The 12,737-nt window shown below is 35.8% G+C and overlaps 1 protein-coding gene across 1 annotated transcript; it reads right to left on the reverse strand.

Annotated features, from left to right (window-relative positions):
* Positions 1-814: 814 nt before the first annotated feature.
* Positions 815-10,114, reverse strand: LOC148952811 (monocarboxylate transporter 10-like). Its single transcript, XM_089087786.1, has 3 exons — positions 10,051-10,114; positions 1,834-2,046; positions 815-826 (listed from the first exon to the last, which is right to left on the reverse strand). The coding sequence occupies exons 1-3, from the start codon at positions 10,108-10,110 to the stop codon at positions 815-817; spliced, it is 285 nt and encodes a 94-aa protein (XP_088943912.1). The 5' UTR covers positions 10,111-10,114.
* Positions 10,115-12,737: the final 2,623 nt, after the last annotated feature.

Consider the following 12,737-nt stretch of genomic DNA (forward strand, 5'->3'; position numbering starts at 1 on the left):
ATAGGTTTTGGGGCTTGGAATTATTTTTAGTTTCGCTATAGCACCAATTGGTTTTTTGTGCATCATCAAGCAAAAATGATCATGCATTTTTAAAAGTGGAAAGCATGTAATCTATTAAGCACACAGATTTGGTGTAACGCTTTGTATACAACTAAAAGGAAAGAGAAAGATATTTGGCAATAAATACAGTTGGCTTAGAGACTTGATCCGTGCAAGTATGTGTTATCTGTTATTTTTAGGGACAATTTTGTACCTATCGTTTTAACACTTTCCCCCTTGTACTGATTGATTTTTCCACAGCTTTTTTCCATGTTTTTGAATGGACCATTGGGGTTTTGATGATTGCGTACGGCCATAAATTAAAAATAAAGTCAATTTTTTTTACCAGGTGGGTGTAGGGGACAAAGTAGCCAAGCATAGAAATGGGTATTCCAATAACCCAAATTATGTATCTTCTATTTTTCCAAACTTTTCTATTGAAAATTGGTCCTGATTCTTCTGATTTTGGTATATCATAAAACAAAGAGCCCAAAACAAGAATGAACAGCATTCCAGATATGACCTACAAATAACAAAATATTGTATTGAACTCTGAATAAAATAATTAGAATCCTTCTCTTGGATACAATTGTATTTTCTTAGACACGGCTCCTAGCCAATTTTGTAGCCAAGTCCTAGCCAAATGGTTAGCATGATAGACTTGACATCCTTTGCTCGTGAGGACAGGGATTCAAGTCCTGGCGTTGCTGGTTATTTGGCATAGAGTGTGGATCAGTGGTGTGACTCTGTAAGCTCAGCCAGAGTCGACCCAGCTCTAAATGAATACCTGGAGAAAAATTGGGAAGGTAAACGGGAAGGTTGTGCAAAAGCACAGGATGGCTGACCCCATACCCCTCCTCCATTACTTCTTCCTGGTTGAAGGGCTATGAAAGGGAGATCAGCACCACTGGTGGGAACTGTAAACTTCAAGGCAGCATCTTTTTTTTAAGATCAAAGCACATTATGCATGTTTTCACGGTCCTAAGTTAGATATAATACCAGAGTCAAACCATGGTCTCATTTGTTGATAAAAAAAACCTTATTCATGAATGGCATTTGCTTTTCCTTTATTTTGACGTCACATTTGTGCGAGAAAAGCAGAAGATTGAAATAGTAAGAAATGAGCTTGAAAAGCATATGAAAACTCTAATCTATTCCCCAGTATTGCCTACTAATAGGCCTACTACATCTTTGTATCTTTTCCCATGTTATTCAAGCAAATCTAAAAACTACTGTTCCAAAGTCCCATGTTTTCCAATTTCAAAATATTTTGCCTTAAATCTTCACGGTGATTGATCACTCAAAAATTAGCTTGAAAGCTGAACAGCATTTAACTCGAGTAATCATGAACGGATATATTATTGGTGCTATGTACGTGTGCAATTTTGATTACGCATGTGTGACTATAGTGTGGCACGGGCGTTGGATTACTGGGTGTTTTCTTTAATCTATGGTCAGGAGGAACATAAAAAACTGACAAGGCTTGGACCCTCAGCTCTCAAGATGAATAGGATAATTCATTATCCAAATCCATCCAAACTGAAGATTAAAGAAAAACAAAATAAAAAGTGAAAAAAGCGTACCGGTATATATCAATGCCAACTAATTAACGAACTAATCATCTTCAATTTCTAAAAAAAAATAGTTTTCAAAAAGAGTAAAAAAGTAGCTAAAACTTTTTTTTAATAATTAATCATCCGCTCGGTTCAAAGTCCATCGTTGAAGAACTGCTGAACGTGGTACTTATTCTTATTGGTAGCAATTTACCGATTTAGTTTGAAAGAGTTTAAATACCTGAAATGTTTGTGCAAGTCCAAGAGAACTAAATAATGGCTCTAAGATGAAGGGAAGGACCACAGTGGCAACTGAGCTACCAGTGGCTAAAATACCATTAACCAATCCAAGGTAGCGGTCAAAATAATGGCCCAGCACAACCACAGCAGGGCTATACACAAGGTTCGCACCTCCTCCAAATAGTATTCCATATGTCAGATATAACATTTCGATCTGAAAAGATGTACTATCTTATAAATTATGCAAAATTTGAAAGTGTGCTCATGTAACAGTAAAATTATCAAATCACTTGCAAATAATGCTCGATCTGCACCCCACTCGCACCTATAAAAACTACTACTACTACTACTAACAACTCAAGGCAGCACCAAGCTGCCTGAGGCCAACACAGCTACGCACGCTCCTCCTCCACTCCAATCTATTCAAAGCCTCCCTTTTTACAACCGCCCACGAAGCTCGCATTTCCTATAAATGTTTCTTTATGACCACCTCCCACCCGAAACGGGGACTACCAGCTTTCCATTTAGCCCTAGACGGTTGGCCGAAAAGGACAATTTTCGGCAACCTGTCATCCTTCATCCACACAACGTACCCTGGCCACCTCAACCTTTCCTTCGTTATAGCCCTAGAGAGTGGTATTGAATCACATTTTTCTTACAGCCTATGGTGTGAAACACGGTCAATCGGCCAAGCACCCAGAACAATCCGTAAGCAATTTCTCTGGAAAACATCTAGCAAATCTTCATCCACTTTTCGCAGCGTCCATGCTTCAGAACCATATTTGACCACTGTCACCACTGTAGCTTCCAATATTTTAATTTTGGTTTACAGACTTATCTTCTTAATCCTCCAAACTTTTTTTACTGTGAAAAAACACCCTGAGCCTCTAACATCTAACATCTTCACTGCTCCCACCATCTTTACTAATAATACTACCAAGGTAAGTGAAGCTGCCCACCTGATCAATCTTTTCATTACCCAACGTCACCTTTTCATCTTCACTTATTCCTAGCCTTAGTGACTTAGTCTTCCTAACATTGATTTTCAAACCGATTCTAGCACCCTGAACTCGCAAAACTTCTAAAACTTCATTCATTTTGCTCACACTTTCGTCTATGATGCTTAAATCATCAGCATAATCCAAGTCCAGGAGACTGTTTCCTCTCCATTTTATTCCGTGTTCTCCCATTGTCTTTCCGGTACTCTTTAAGACAAAGTCCATCAAAATAATCCATACAAAGGTGGATAGAACGCAACACTGGTTAATTGCTGAATTAATACAAAACCAGCTGCTAACCTCATTTCCTACCTTAACCGCAGCAGTCTTATTCTCATACATAGCACTAATAACTTTAATGTATTTGCCTGGTATACCATACAGGGATAAAACCTTTGCTAAAGCTCTTCTATCAACAGAATCGACCGCTTGCTCATAATCTATAAAACTGAGGACCAAAGGCGTTTGACAACTCAGGCACTTCTCAATTATTTGCCTAAGAGTGAAAATTTGGTCGACAAATCCTCTACCTTTTCTAAAACCGCGCTGTTCTTTTCTTAAAACTTTGTTTAGTGCATCTCTCAGTCTAAAACGTATCATATTACTAATCAATTTACTACCTACAGAGACCAGACAAATGCCTTGATAATTACCACACTCACTTTTATAACCTTTTTTATAAAGTGGCTTAATTAAGGTTTTCCTAAAATCGTTAGGTACTTCCCCCTTTTCAAAAATCATATTCATAATCTTCAGTAACTTATTTCTAACCTCAGAGCCACCGTATTTAAGAAACTCATTTACCACCCTATCAGCACCTGGGGCCTTATTATTTTTAATCCTTTTAGTACTGTTGCTAATTCCTCCTCACAAAACAAATCTTCCTTCACATCCAAGGTATCACAAACTTTTTCATTTTCCTCTATATTTTTTCCTGCAGCTCTATCTCGGTTAAGCAAATTATCAAAATGTTCGGCCCCTCTCTCTTTAGTTTTTACCTTATCGCTAATTGCGACCCCATTCCTATCTTTAACTGGGCCAGGTCCGGATTGACTACTCCCTCTCAATTTGTTAACGTGCCAGTACAATATTTTACTATTATACCGTCTAGCTGCATCTTCCAGATCCTCGGCAATTTTATCTATGGCCTTCACTTCACATCTCCTTAGTTCATATTTTAATGCTTTCTCCACTTTCTTTACATTCGTCGTATTTTCATAAGATCTATCACTCAGATGATTCTTGTGCAAGTCCTTGCTCCTTTCTATTAAATATAAAGCTTTTTCACTAATATTCTTAGCTGCAGTTCTAGCTTTCTTCCCTAATACACCTTCAGCAACTTCACAAATTATTTTTCTAAAATTATTCCAACCATCTTCCACATTATCAAAATTTCAACTGTCAAGTTTAGTATTCAACTGTTCCTGGAAAGTTTCTCTCAAATTCTCATCCTGGAGTTTACCAACCTCATAACTTCCCGGAAGGTAGTTACCCTTCCGATATTTCAGTTTTAAATTAACCCTTGACACTACTAGATGGTGATCTTTACTTTTAACATCAATAACAGCACTCCTATAAACCCTAGTATCTTGTATTGATCCTGCCAGTCTTCGGTTTGCTATAAAATAATCAATAAGGTTTGCTGTCTTACCATCACGTGAATACTACTGTAACTCACGTGAATACTATTCTTACCATGGCGTATACTACTATAACTGATACCCTGAACTTTCTAGTCATAAAATGAGCAATTAGTATTCTATTATTAATATCTTACCAACCTAAACAAGACTTAGCAGCTTCCTTATTCATCATGAGCCCTTCTCCCTGTCTATGTACCCAATCCTTCCTGCTTGAGTAAACAAATTCTATATCACCTAATTTCATGCTTCCTACCCCTGGGATATGAGTTCCTGAAATTCCTAATAAATCCAGTTCAAATCGTCTGAATTCTTCAGTTAAAATGTCGATACGATAGTCATTTTTTAATGTCATAACATTCCAATTTCCAATTTTCATGTTCTTTAAATCATTGAAATTATTTTCGCCTCAGGAAAAGCAATGATCCCGGATACCAGTGCAGGACGGGGATCACATATCTTCTCAAGTCTACACTGAAGTGCTTAAGCCGGCTTAGGACCGGACAGCAAGAAGTCCCTGGGACCTCTATGAATGGAGGCTTTGTGCAATCCTGGGCCCGTCTTGGTCACAACATAATTTTCAGCACTTGGCGATGCTCTTCTATCAACAAGAGTCGAACTCCTGCACAGACAGTCTCGAGCCTATTACCTCCGACTCATTATATATTCATGCCTACAAATATTATGCTACTACGGGGAGGCAACACATAATAGATAATTAGCTAGAAAGAGGTTTTTCAGCCCAAAGACGCCCATCAAAACATACAAAGCCCAGAAAAATTGTCCATTAGTCAGAATCCCGTGCGAATGCTGTGTCGTTTACTAGGCTATAATATCCACGAGGGGTGCCACTCCTCAATTGGGAATAGAGCTGACCGCAAGGTCCCCCGTCTTGCAGGTACCCCAAAAGGGTCTAGGCAGCCCTTTGCAGAGGCCGTTGTCCATAGACCTGGATCTTACGCCCTGCCGCAGTTGTCCTCCTATAGAGGATCCTCCCGCGATGGTGTTCTGCATCACCATGCAATTTAACCCAATACTGGGAGAAGGTTTGTAACTCATGGGACTTGTGGAAAAACCAGTGGGCCCTTTTGAGTGTAAATTTGAGGGGCCTTCTTCCTCCTCCGCCTGTATTTATGACCTCGGCGAGGGTGCCCCAGTTTCTATTATGGACCCCAGGGGTAAGGTCCCCCCTTGGTCCTTGCCTCCTATAGAGGTGCCCTACATATCTCTAGACACGCTTATCACCACCTGGAGACACGCTGAATGGCCTGGGGGAGGCCAGTAACATAAAAATGAAATTAATTAAAAATATTATGTTTCCTTTAAACATGGAAAATGGTATAGTCTTCCGTATGACTTTTTAAATATCAAATTATAATAGGGAAGTATGAACAAAGTTATATTTATCTATTGGTATCAAAATTCCGTTTTTAGACCTTCGGTTACCATTGAGCCGGGTCGCTCCTTACTTACAGTTTTTTACCACGAACTCTTTGATTTAAAATTTACAGATTAGTTAACAAATAGGTAGCATTATTTTAAACTAATTAACTGTAATTTTATTATTTTATTAAATATAAATTTTGATAGAAAAAGGCTATTAAAGGATAAATAAAACAGCTGTTGAGTTGGAGGCTATCGGAGATTACTTAAGAAACAGCTTGTTGTTACTGTATTTAGTATTTCCTGGCATTTTCTATTATTTTTGTTTTGATGCGCTAAAGTTAGCTTTTAGCATTCAACTGGCAACAAAAATATAAACATTAACTTTTCAAGTATATAATTTACTAAATTTACTAAGAGTACTAATCAAAGAAATTTTTTTTCTAATCGACAATCTCATTTGTTTATATAATCTTTAATTAGTAAAACAAAACAATAGGAAGATTTTATAAATATTAGAGAACATCCTGGTTATAAACACAAAAAAATTTGTTAGTACAATAATCATCTTTCCTTTCATGAGAAGATTTGAGCTTAAACACTTGAATTACTTCAACAAAATTAGGTTTTATCAATAAGCAGCTTGAGCTTAGCAGCCTATAGAGTGACAGCAACAAGAAAATAGTTCGTATGGTTATAATTTCAATTTTTCTTTTCTTTTTTTATAGACTTTTTGCATTCAAGGGCAAATTCTAGAATACCAGTTTGGAGCCATGCACCACTTACTTTCTAGTATTTTTACTTTATATTTAGGTAGTTTAAAGGGCTATGTCCCCCTTGGTCTGACAATTCTCAAGAATCCACTTCATACCCTACTGAAACTGCACTGTCCACGGACGTCAGCCGTGTTCTAGATCTCTCGAATTTGACATTGAAGACAAATTTCAAATCTATTTGAAGCCAAATTCGGATTTAACACCTAATAGACTGTTCTAAGACATCAACCAGTAGAGCGATAGAAACAAGGAAACAGTTCGTATGGCTAATATTTCGATTTTAATTTTTTTTTTGTTTTTTTTATTTACTTTTCACATCCAAGGGTAAATTCTAGAATACCAGTTTGGAGCCACGCACCACTTACATTCCCATATTTTTACTTTATATTCAGGTAGTATAAAGGGCTGTGTGTCCGCCTTGTACATATATTTTAGCCTTGTAATCGTTGTTACACCTCGGACGGACAATTGTCATGAAATCATTTCATACCCGACTGAAGTCCAGGGACGTCATCCGTGTGTTAGATCTCTCATAGAGCCATTCAATTTTGACATTGAAGCCAAATTTGAAATCTATTTGAAGCCGAGTTGTCTCACTTGTACTACTGAAGCAGAAAATTTAAATGGAAAAAAATGTTTTTAAAGCTTGTTTGGTAGTCCAAGACCGTATCCATGCAGGGATTGCTAGTTTTGAACCCCTCCCTCAAAATGTTTGTTTGACTTGTGAAAAAGTAACAAAAAGGTATGCTAACAAATTTTCGGTGAGGTCTATTAATTTATTGTTTTAACAACCCTCCCCTAAACAGAAATCCCACATACGGCCTTATGTTGGCCCAAGCTTAAATCTTTTCAAATTAAAAACCTTAAATCCTCACGCCTATTGATCAATCATTAGTTTTTACGCTTCAAAGTTGAACAGTGTTCAACTCGAGAAATTAAGAACGAAATACGTAAGTAGCATTGTAATCGTGCATAATTTTGATTTTATTCACAAATGACCCAAACGTGACCGAAACATAAATCATTAAAAGCAAAAAGTGTACTCATTCCCGTTATATACAAACTTTATATACTACTTAGGAGGCAGGAAAAAAGCTTTAGCATAACAACCGTATATAAAGTTAACAATTACCACCCGTAATAAGAAAGAAGGAAAAGAATTAATTAATATCAATATAACAGAAATAAAATTGAAAGGGAGCAGAGGGAGGGAAAAAATAAAGAAAGAGATACGATTTTCAGTTTTTTTGGGAGGGGGAATATTTTAAAAAAGTGTGCATAACAAGCATCTGTGGGACTCATATTTTTAGAAGGGTATTCGAAAATTACATAAGTTTATTTAAATATCGACGAAGAACACACTGCCTTTCCATCATAAACAGAAACAACAGGTAGAAAATATTTTATTTCACTTGAATGAATTGCCTCATTTTATCTATAAGTCCTGGTTGAACTTGTTTGAAGTGAGAATACTGAGACTGCTTTACGGACATTTTTAGTTTTAAAGGTCGTACTTTCATGTAAGTTTTATTGTATATTCGTTTGTGCTTTGCTGAGGCCAGCCCTTGGATTTAGGGTCGAAATTTTCATTTGAGGTTAGAGTTTCTCTGTCTTATAAAAAAAATACCAATTGTTCTACCTATTGCTTGCATTCATTGTGGATTTATTTTTGTTTTTTTTATTAATTCAATTACAATTAATTTTTCTATAATAATTTTTCAGCATAACCTACATCAAGACTGTTGCACTATTCACCTGCAATGCTATCACCCTTTTCATTATTTTTGAATTTTCAAACCCCTTTATGAGCCATGTTTTGCCTACGTCCTTTTCTTCATAATTGTTATTAATATAAATCCCCTTCAACTTTCAACCCTTCTTTAAGTTTTGGGAATACAAAAAAAGGTCAGATGGGACTATATTCGGACTTCAAAATAGATGACACAGTAATTCACACCGAGATTCTCTCAAACCTTCTTTTATAACGCCTGAAAAACGTATCATGCCGTTGTCAAGAACGAAGAGGACTCCCCGATGGCACTCTCATGAACACTTTTTAGATAATTCTGCCCTCAATTTCCTAAAAATTTCTACACAAACGGCTTCTCGGACAGTTTATCAACCTTCTAACAAGTTTACAATACAACTCCTTCTGAGTTCCAGATAACGGTGGCCATTACCTTGTTGACAGAAATTATGCGTATTTTATAAATACTTTTTTTAGGGCGTTGACAATTGTCGATGGCTCAAAGTCCAGGGCCTTTTTACACGGACAGTTATTAGGCCTTTCGCCCAACCTCGCGGCATCTGGGATCGAATCCTATTCCCAGACCTTGTATTGAAAGCAGAGATCGATCCACTACGCTACCATAAATAAAACGTGTTTAATCTTTTACTAATTAGTTGAAATAATTTCGCCAACTTATCAATACTATCTAGCAACTCGATTTTACATATTCTGAAGTCGAAGGAGTGTATCTACACCCTTGTGCTGTGGTAGCTCAATAAAATTTGATCATTATTAAATTTGTTTTTTTATGCTTCAATTTTAGGCTATTGGGTTTTTTAGGATGAAAATTACTCAGGATTGTATTTCTGGTACATGCTATGCTGCCATAACTATTTAATTATGTTATATTATTTGTTCATGGTTAAATTTCTGTCGTACCTGTTGGCTGCTGATGCTTTGCTGCAACCTTACAGTGAAAATGACCCATAGACATCTTCGGTCAAGAAAACACACGCCCTTCCCCAATTAACACTGCTAGCAAGGGTGCCTATAAGGTAGGGTGCGTCCAAGAACGTGCCTCCAGGATTTTTTTAGGGAGAGGGGAGAGAGATTAAGAAAAATTGAAAAACGAATAAAAAATTTATTTATATTCAGTTTTGCTACTTTTTTGGAGTTGGGCAAACATTTTTGAGGGAGGAGATCATAACATTTTGAGAGGGGTATTTCCATAACTGGTCTTTGGGCTTTGCGTGTAATTATAGGGGAGGGAATTCACCCATTTTCCACCTTCTCTAGACGGGTTCGTCTTAATGGGCCTTTTTTGATTCTCACGTGCCACTGTTTTTGTTTTTCTGGTAAGCTTATTTAACTAATTGTCAAAAACTATATTATAATGGAGGTTCCTACTTTAGAGCCCAGCCCCTTCTGCGCCCAGTTGCCAAACTTGCTTAAGGAGACGCTATTTTCTGGACATCCTAGATTTTCTAGACATTTTCTAGACATCAGAAATTAATGATATCCAGACTTTAGTGCTAATCTATCTACATATGAGAAAATGGGGCTTAAATTATTAAAAGATTTCTTGGGAGGTGGACAAAACGGAAGCTTTAACCATAATGGGATGGAGGAGGAGGGGTTGTCAGTGTGCCTGCCTCAGACGGCAGTAATAGCTGTAGAATTGGCTAATGTTACCTTATTCAATGCATACGCAGATGTTACCATTCTGCTGACAGCCATCATCCCTCCCAGCATGGCTGTTTTTTTTGGCACCAACGAGATCGATGAGTATTCCAGCTACTGGAGACATGAGAAATGTCATCCCAATTCAAAGTGAACCAACAAAACTAAGAAAAGATCCGTGCGTGACTAATATATTTAAAAAAGTTAAGGATTTTTTTTGTGCCACCTGGGACCTTTTTTAAGGGTTTTTTTTACGATTACCCGCGAGTGAAAGCAAGCTCCGTTGAGCTGTTGTTCATTGTATTCCTGAAAAGTTGTTCAAATGAATGTCTAGCTAGAATAAAAGGCCAGAAAACTGTGTCTTTGAAGCAGTGTTACCAAATACTTGGTACGATTCAGGCCATCCATGAGTAGGGAAGGGGGTACCAGCCCAGAACGAACACATATGCTGCCATCTACAATTTAGTCTAACGCTGACAGAACATAATTTATGGTTTTTGTCACTGAGAATGAAAAAAAAGTATTTTTCTAACTTTTATGGATGTTTCTTGGACGGTTATGAGTGTTGGTCAATTTATTTGTTGTTTTTTTTGGATGTCAACAACAATTTATGCATGTTTTTGGGGTTTTTGTCACTTAGAATGAAAAAACAGGATTTTTCTCGCTTTGATGGATGTTTCATGGATGGTTATGAGTGTTGGTCAATTTATTTGTTGTTTTTCTTGGATGTCAACAGCAATTTATGCATGTTTTTATGGTTTTTGTCAATTGATTACATAATATCTCCAACGAGTACATAATTTATGGATGTTTTGATGGTTTTTGTCACTGAGAATGCAAAAACAGGATTTTTCTCACTTTGATGTATTTTCAAGATCAATTGATTTGTTGTTGTTCGTCTAGGAGATTTGTCTCCAGGAGAAGTTTATTAATGTCTGACGGATGATGTCAAGGTTGATTGATTGTTGGTGTTCATCCAGTAGAATTGTCTCCGGGCGAATTTTATTAATGTCTGACGGATGATGTCAAGGTTAATTGATTTGTTGGTGGTAGACCAGAAGAATTGTCTCCTGGCGAAGTTTATTTGTTAGAGTTCTAGTTTAGTCTAGTTTTAGTTAAGAGTTTAGAGTTTTTAGCTTAGAGTCTTAGCTTAGAGTTTTTGTTGAAGTTCTAGTTTACTTTAACTTTATTTAAGTGCTTATAGTTTTACCTTAGAGTTTAAGCTTAGAGTTGAACTTTACTTTAGCTTTAGTTGAGAATTTAGAGGTTTTCGCTTAAAGTCTTGGCTTAGAGTTTTTGCTAGAGCTATAGTTTAGTTTTGTTTTATTTAAGAGTTTAGAATTTTAGCTTAGAGTCTCAGAGTAAAGTTTATTTAGAGTTATATTTTAGTTCAGTTATAATTAAGAATTTTAGCTAAGGCTTATAGTTTTAATTATAGTTCTAGTTAAGTTTATTTTTAGTTAAGAGTCTAGAGTTTTAACTTAGAGTTTTAGCTTAGAATTCTAGTTTAGTTTAGTTTTAGTTTAGAGTTTAGAGTTTTTGCTTAGAGTCTTAGCTTAGGGTTTTTGTTGAATTTATAGTTTAGTTTAGTTTTAGTTAAGAGTTTAGAGTTTTAGATTGGAGTCTTATTTTATACTTTTATTCATAGTTGAAGTTTAGTTTAGTTTTAGTTAAGAGTTTAGAGTTTTAGCCTAGAATCTTAACATAGAGCTTGAGTTAGAGTTCTAGTTTAGTTTAGTTAAGAGTTTAGAGTTTTTAGCTTAGAGTCTTAGCGTAGAGTTTTTGTTGAAGTTCTAGTTTAGTTTAGTTTTAGTTAAGAGTTTAGAGTTTTAGCTTAGAGTCTTAGCTTAGAGTTGCAGTTAGAGTTGCAGTTTAGTTTAGTAATAGTTAAGAGTTTAGAGTTTTACCTTACAGTCGTAGCTTAGAGTTGAAGTTTAGTTTAGTTATAGTTAAGAATTTAGAGTTTTAGCTTAGAGTCTTACCTTAGAGTTTTAGTTAAAGTTATGCTTTAGTTAAATTTTAGTTAAGAGTTTAGAGTTTCACCTTACAGTCTTATCTTAGAGTTGAAGTTCAGTTTAGTTATAGTTAAGAGTTTAGAGTTTTCACCTTAGAGTCGTAGCTTAGAGTTTTTGTTAGAGTTCTAGCTTAGTTTAGTTTTTGTTAAGAGTTTAGAGATTTAGCTTAGGGTCTCAGCATAGAGTTTTGTTAGAGTTCTAGTTTAGTTTAGTTATAGTTAAGAGTTTTAGCTTAGACTTAGAGTTTTAATTAGAGTTCTAGTTCAGTTTAGTTTTAGTTAAGAGTCTAGATTTTTAGCATGGAGCTTCAGCTTAGAGTTTTTGTTAGAGTTCTAGTTTAGTTTAGTTTTAGTTAAGAGTTTAGAGTTTTTGCTTACAGTCTTAGCTGAGGGTTTTTTTTGAAGTTAAAGTTTAGTTTAGTTTTAGTTAAGAGTTTAGAGTTTTAGATTGTAGTATTATCTTAGACTTTTAGTCATATTTGAAGTTTAGTTTAGTTTTAGTTAAGAGTTTAGATTTGTAGCTTAGAGTTATAGCTTAGAGTTTTTGTTACAATTCTAGTTCAGTTTAGTTTTAGTTAAGAGTTTAGAGCTTTTAGCATAGAGTCTTAGCTTAGAGTTATAGTTTAAGTTGTAGTTTAGTTTAGTTTTAGTTAAGAGTTTAGAGTTTTAGCCTAGAGTCTTAGCT

This window comes from Artemia sp. Qi Xiang Cuo, chromosome 4, assembly GCF_049724085.1.
Source record: "Artemia sp. Qi Xiang Cuo chromosome 4, ASM4972408v1, whole genome shotgun sequence".
Classification (NCBI taxonomy): Eukaryota; Metazoa; Arthropoda; class Branchiopoda; order Anostraca; family Artemiidae; genus Artemia; species Artemia sp. Qi Xiang Cuo.

Bases quoted from the DNA above. Each gene is read 5' to 3' on its own strand.
- LOC148952811 (XM_089087786.1), bottom strand. From the start codon at position 10,110: ATGCTGGGAGGGATGATGGCTGTCAGCAGAATGGTAACATCTGCGTAT. The intron at 2,047-10,050 runs GTAACATTAGCC...ACATCTTTTCAG, and splicing joins CTGCGTATGCATTGAATAAG to ATCGAAATGTTATATCTGAC.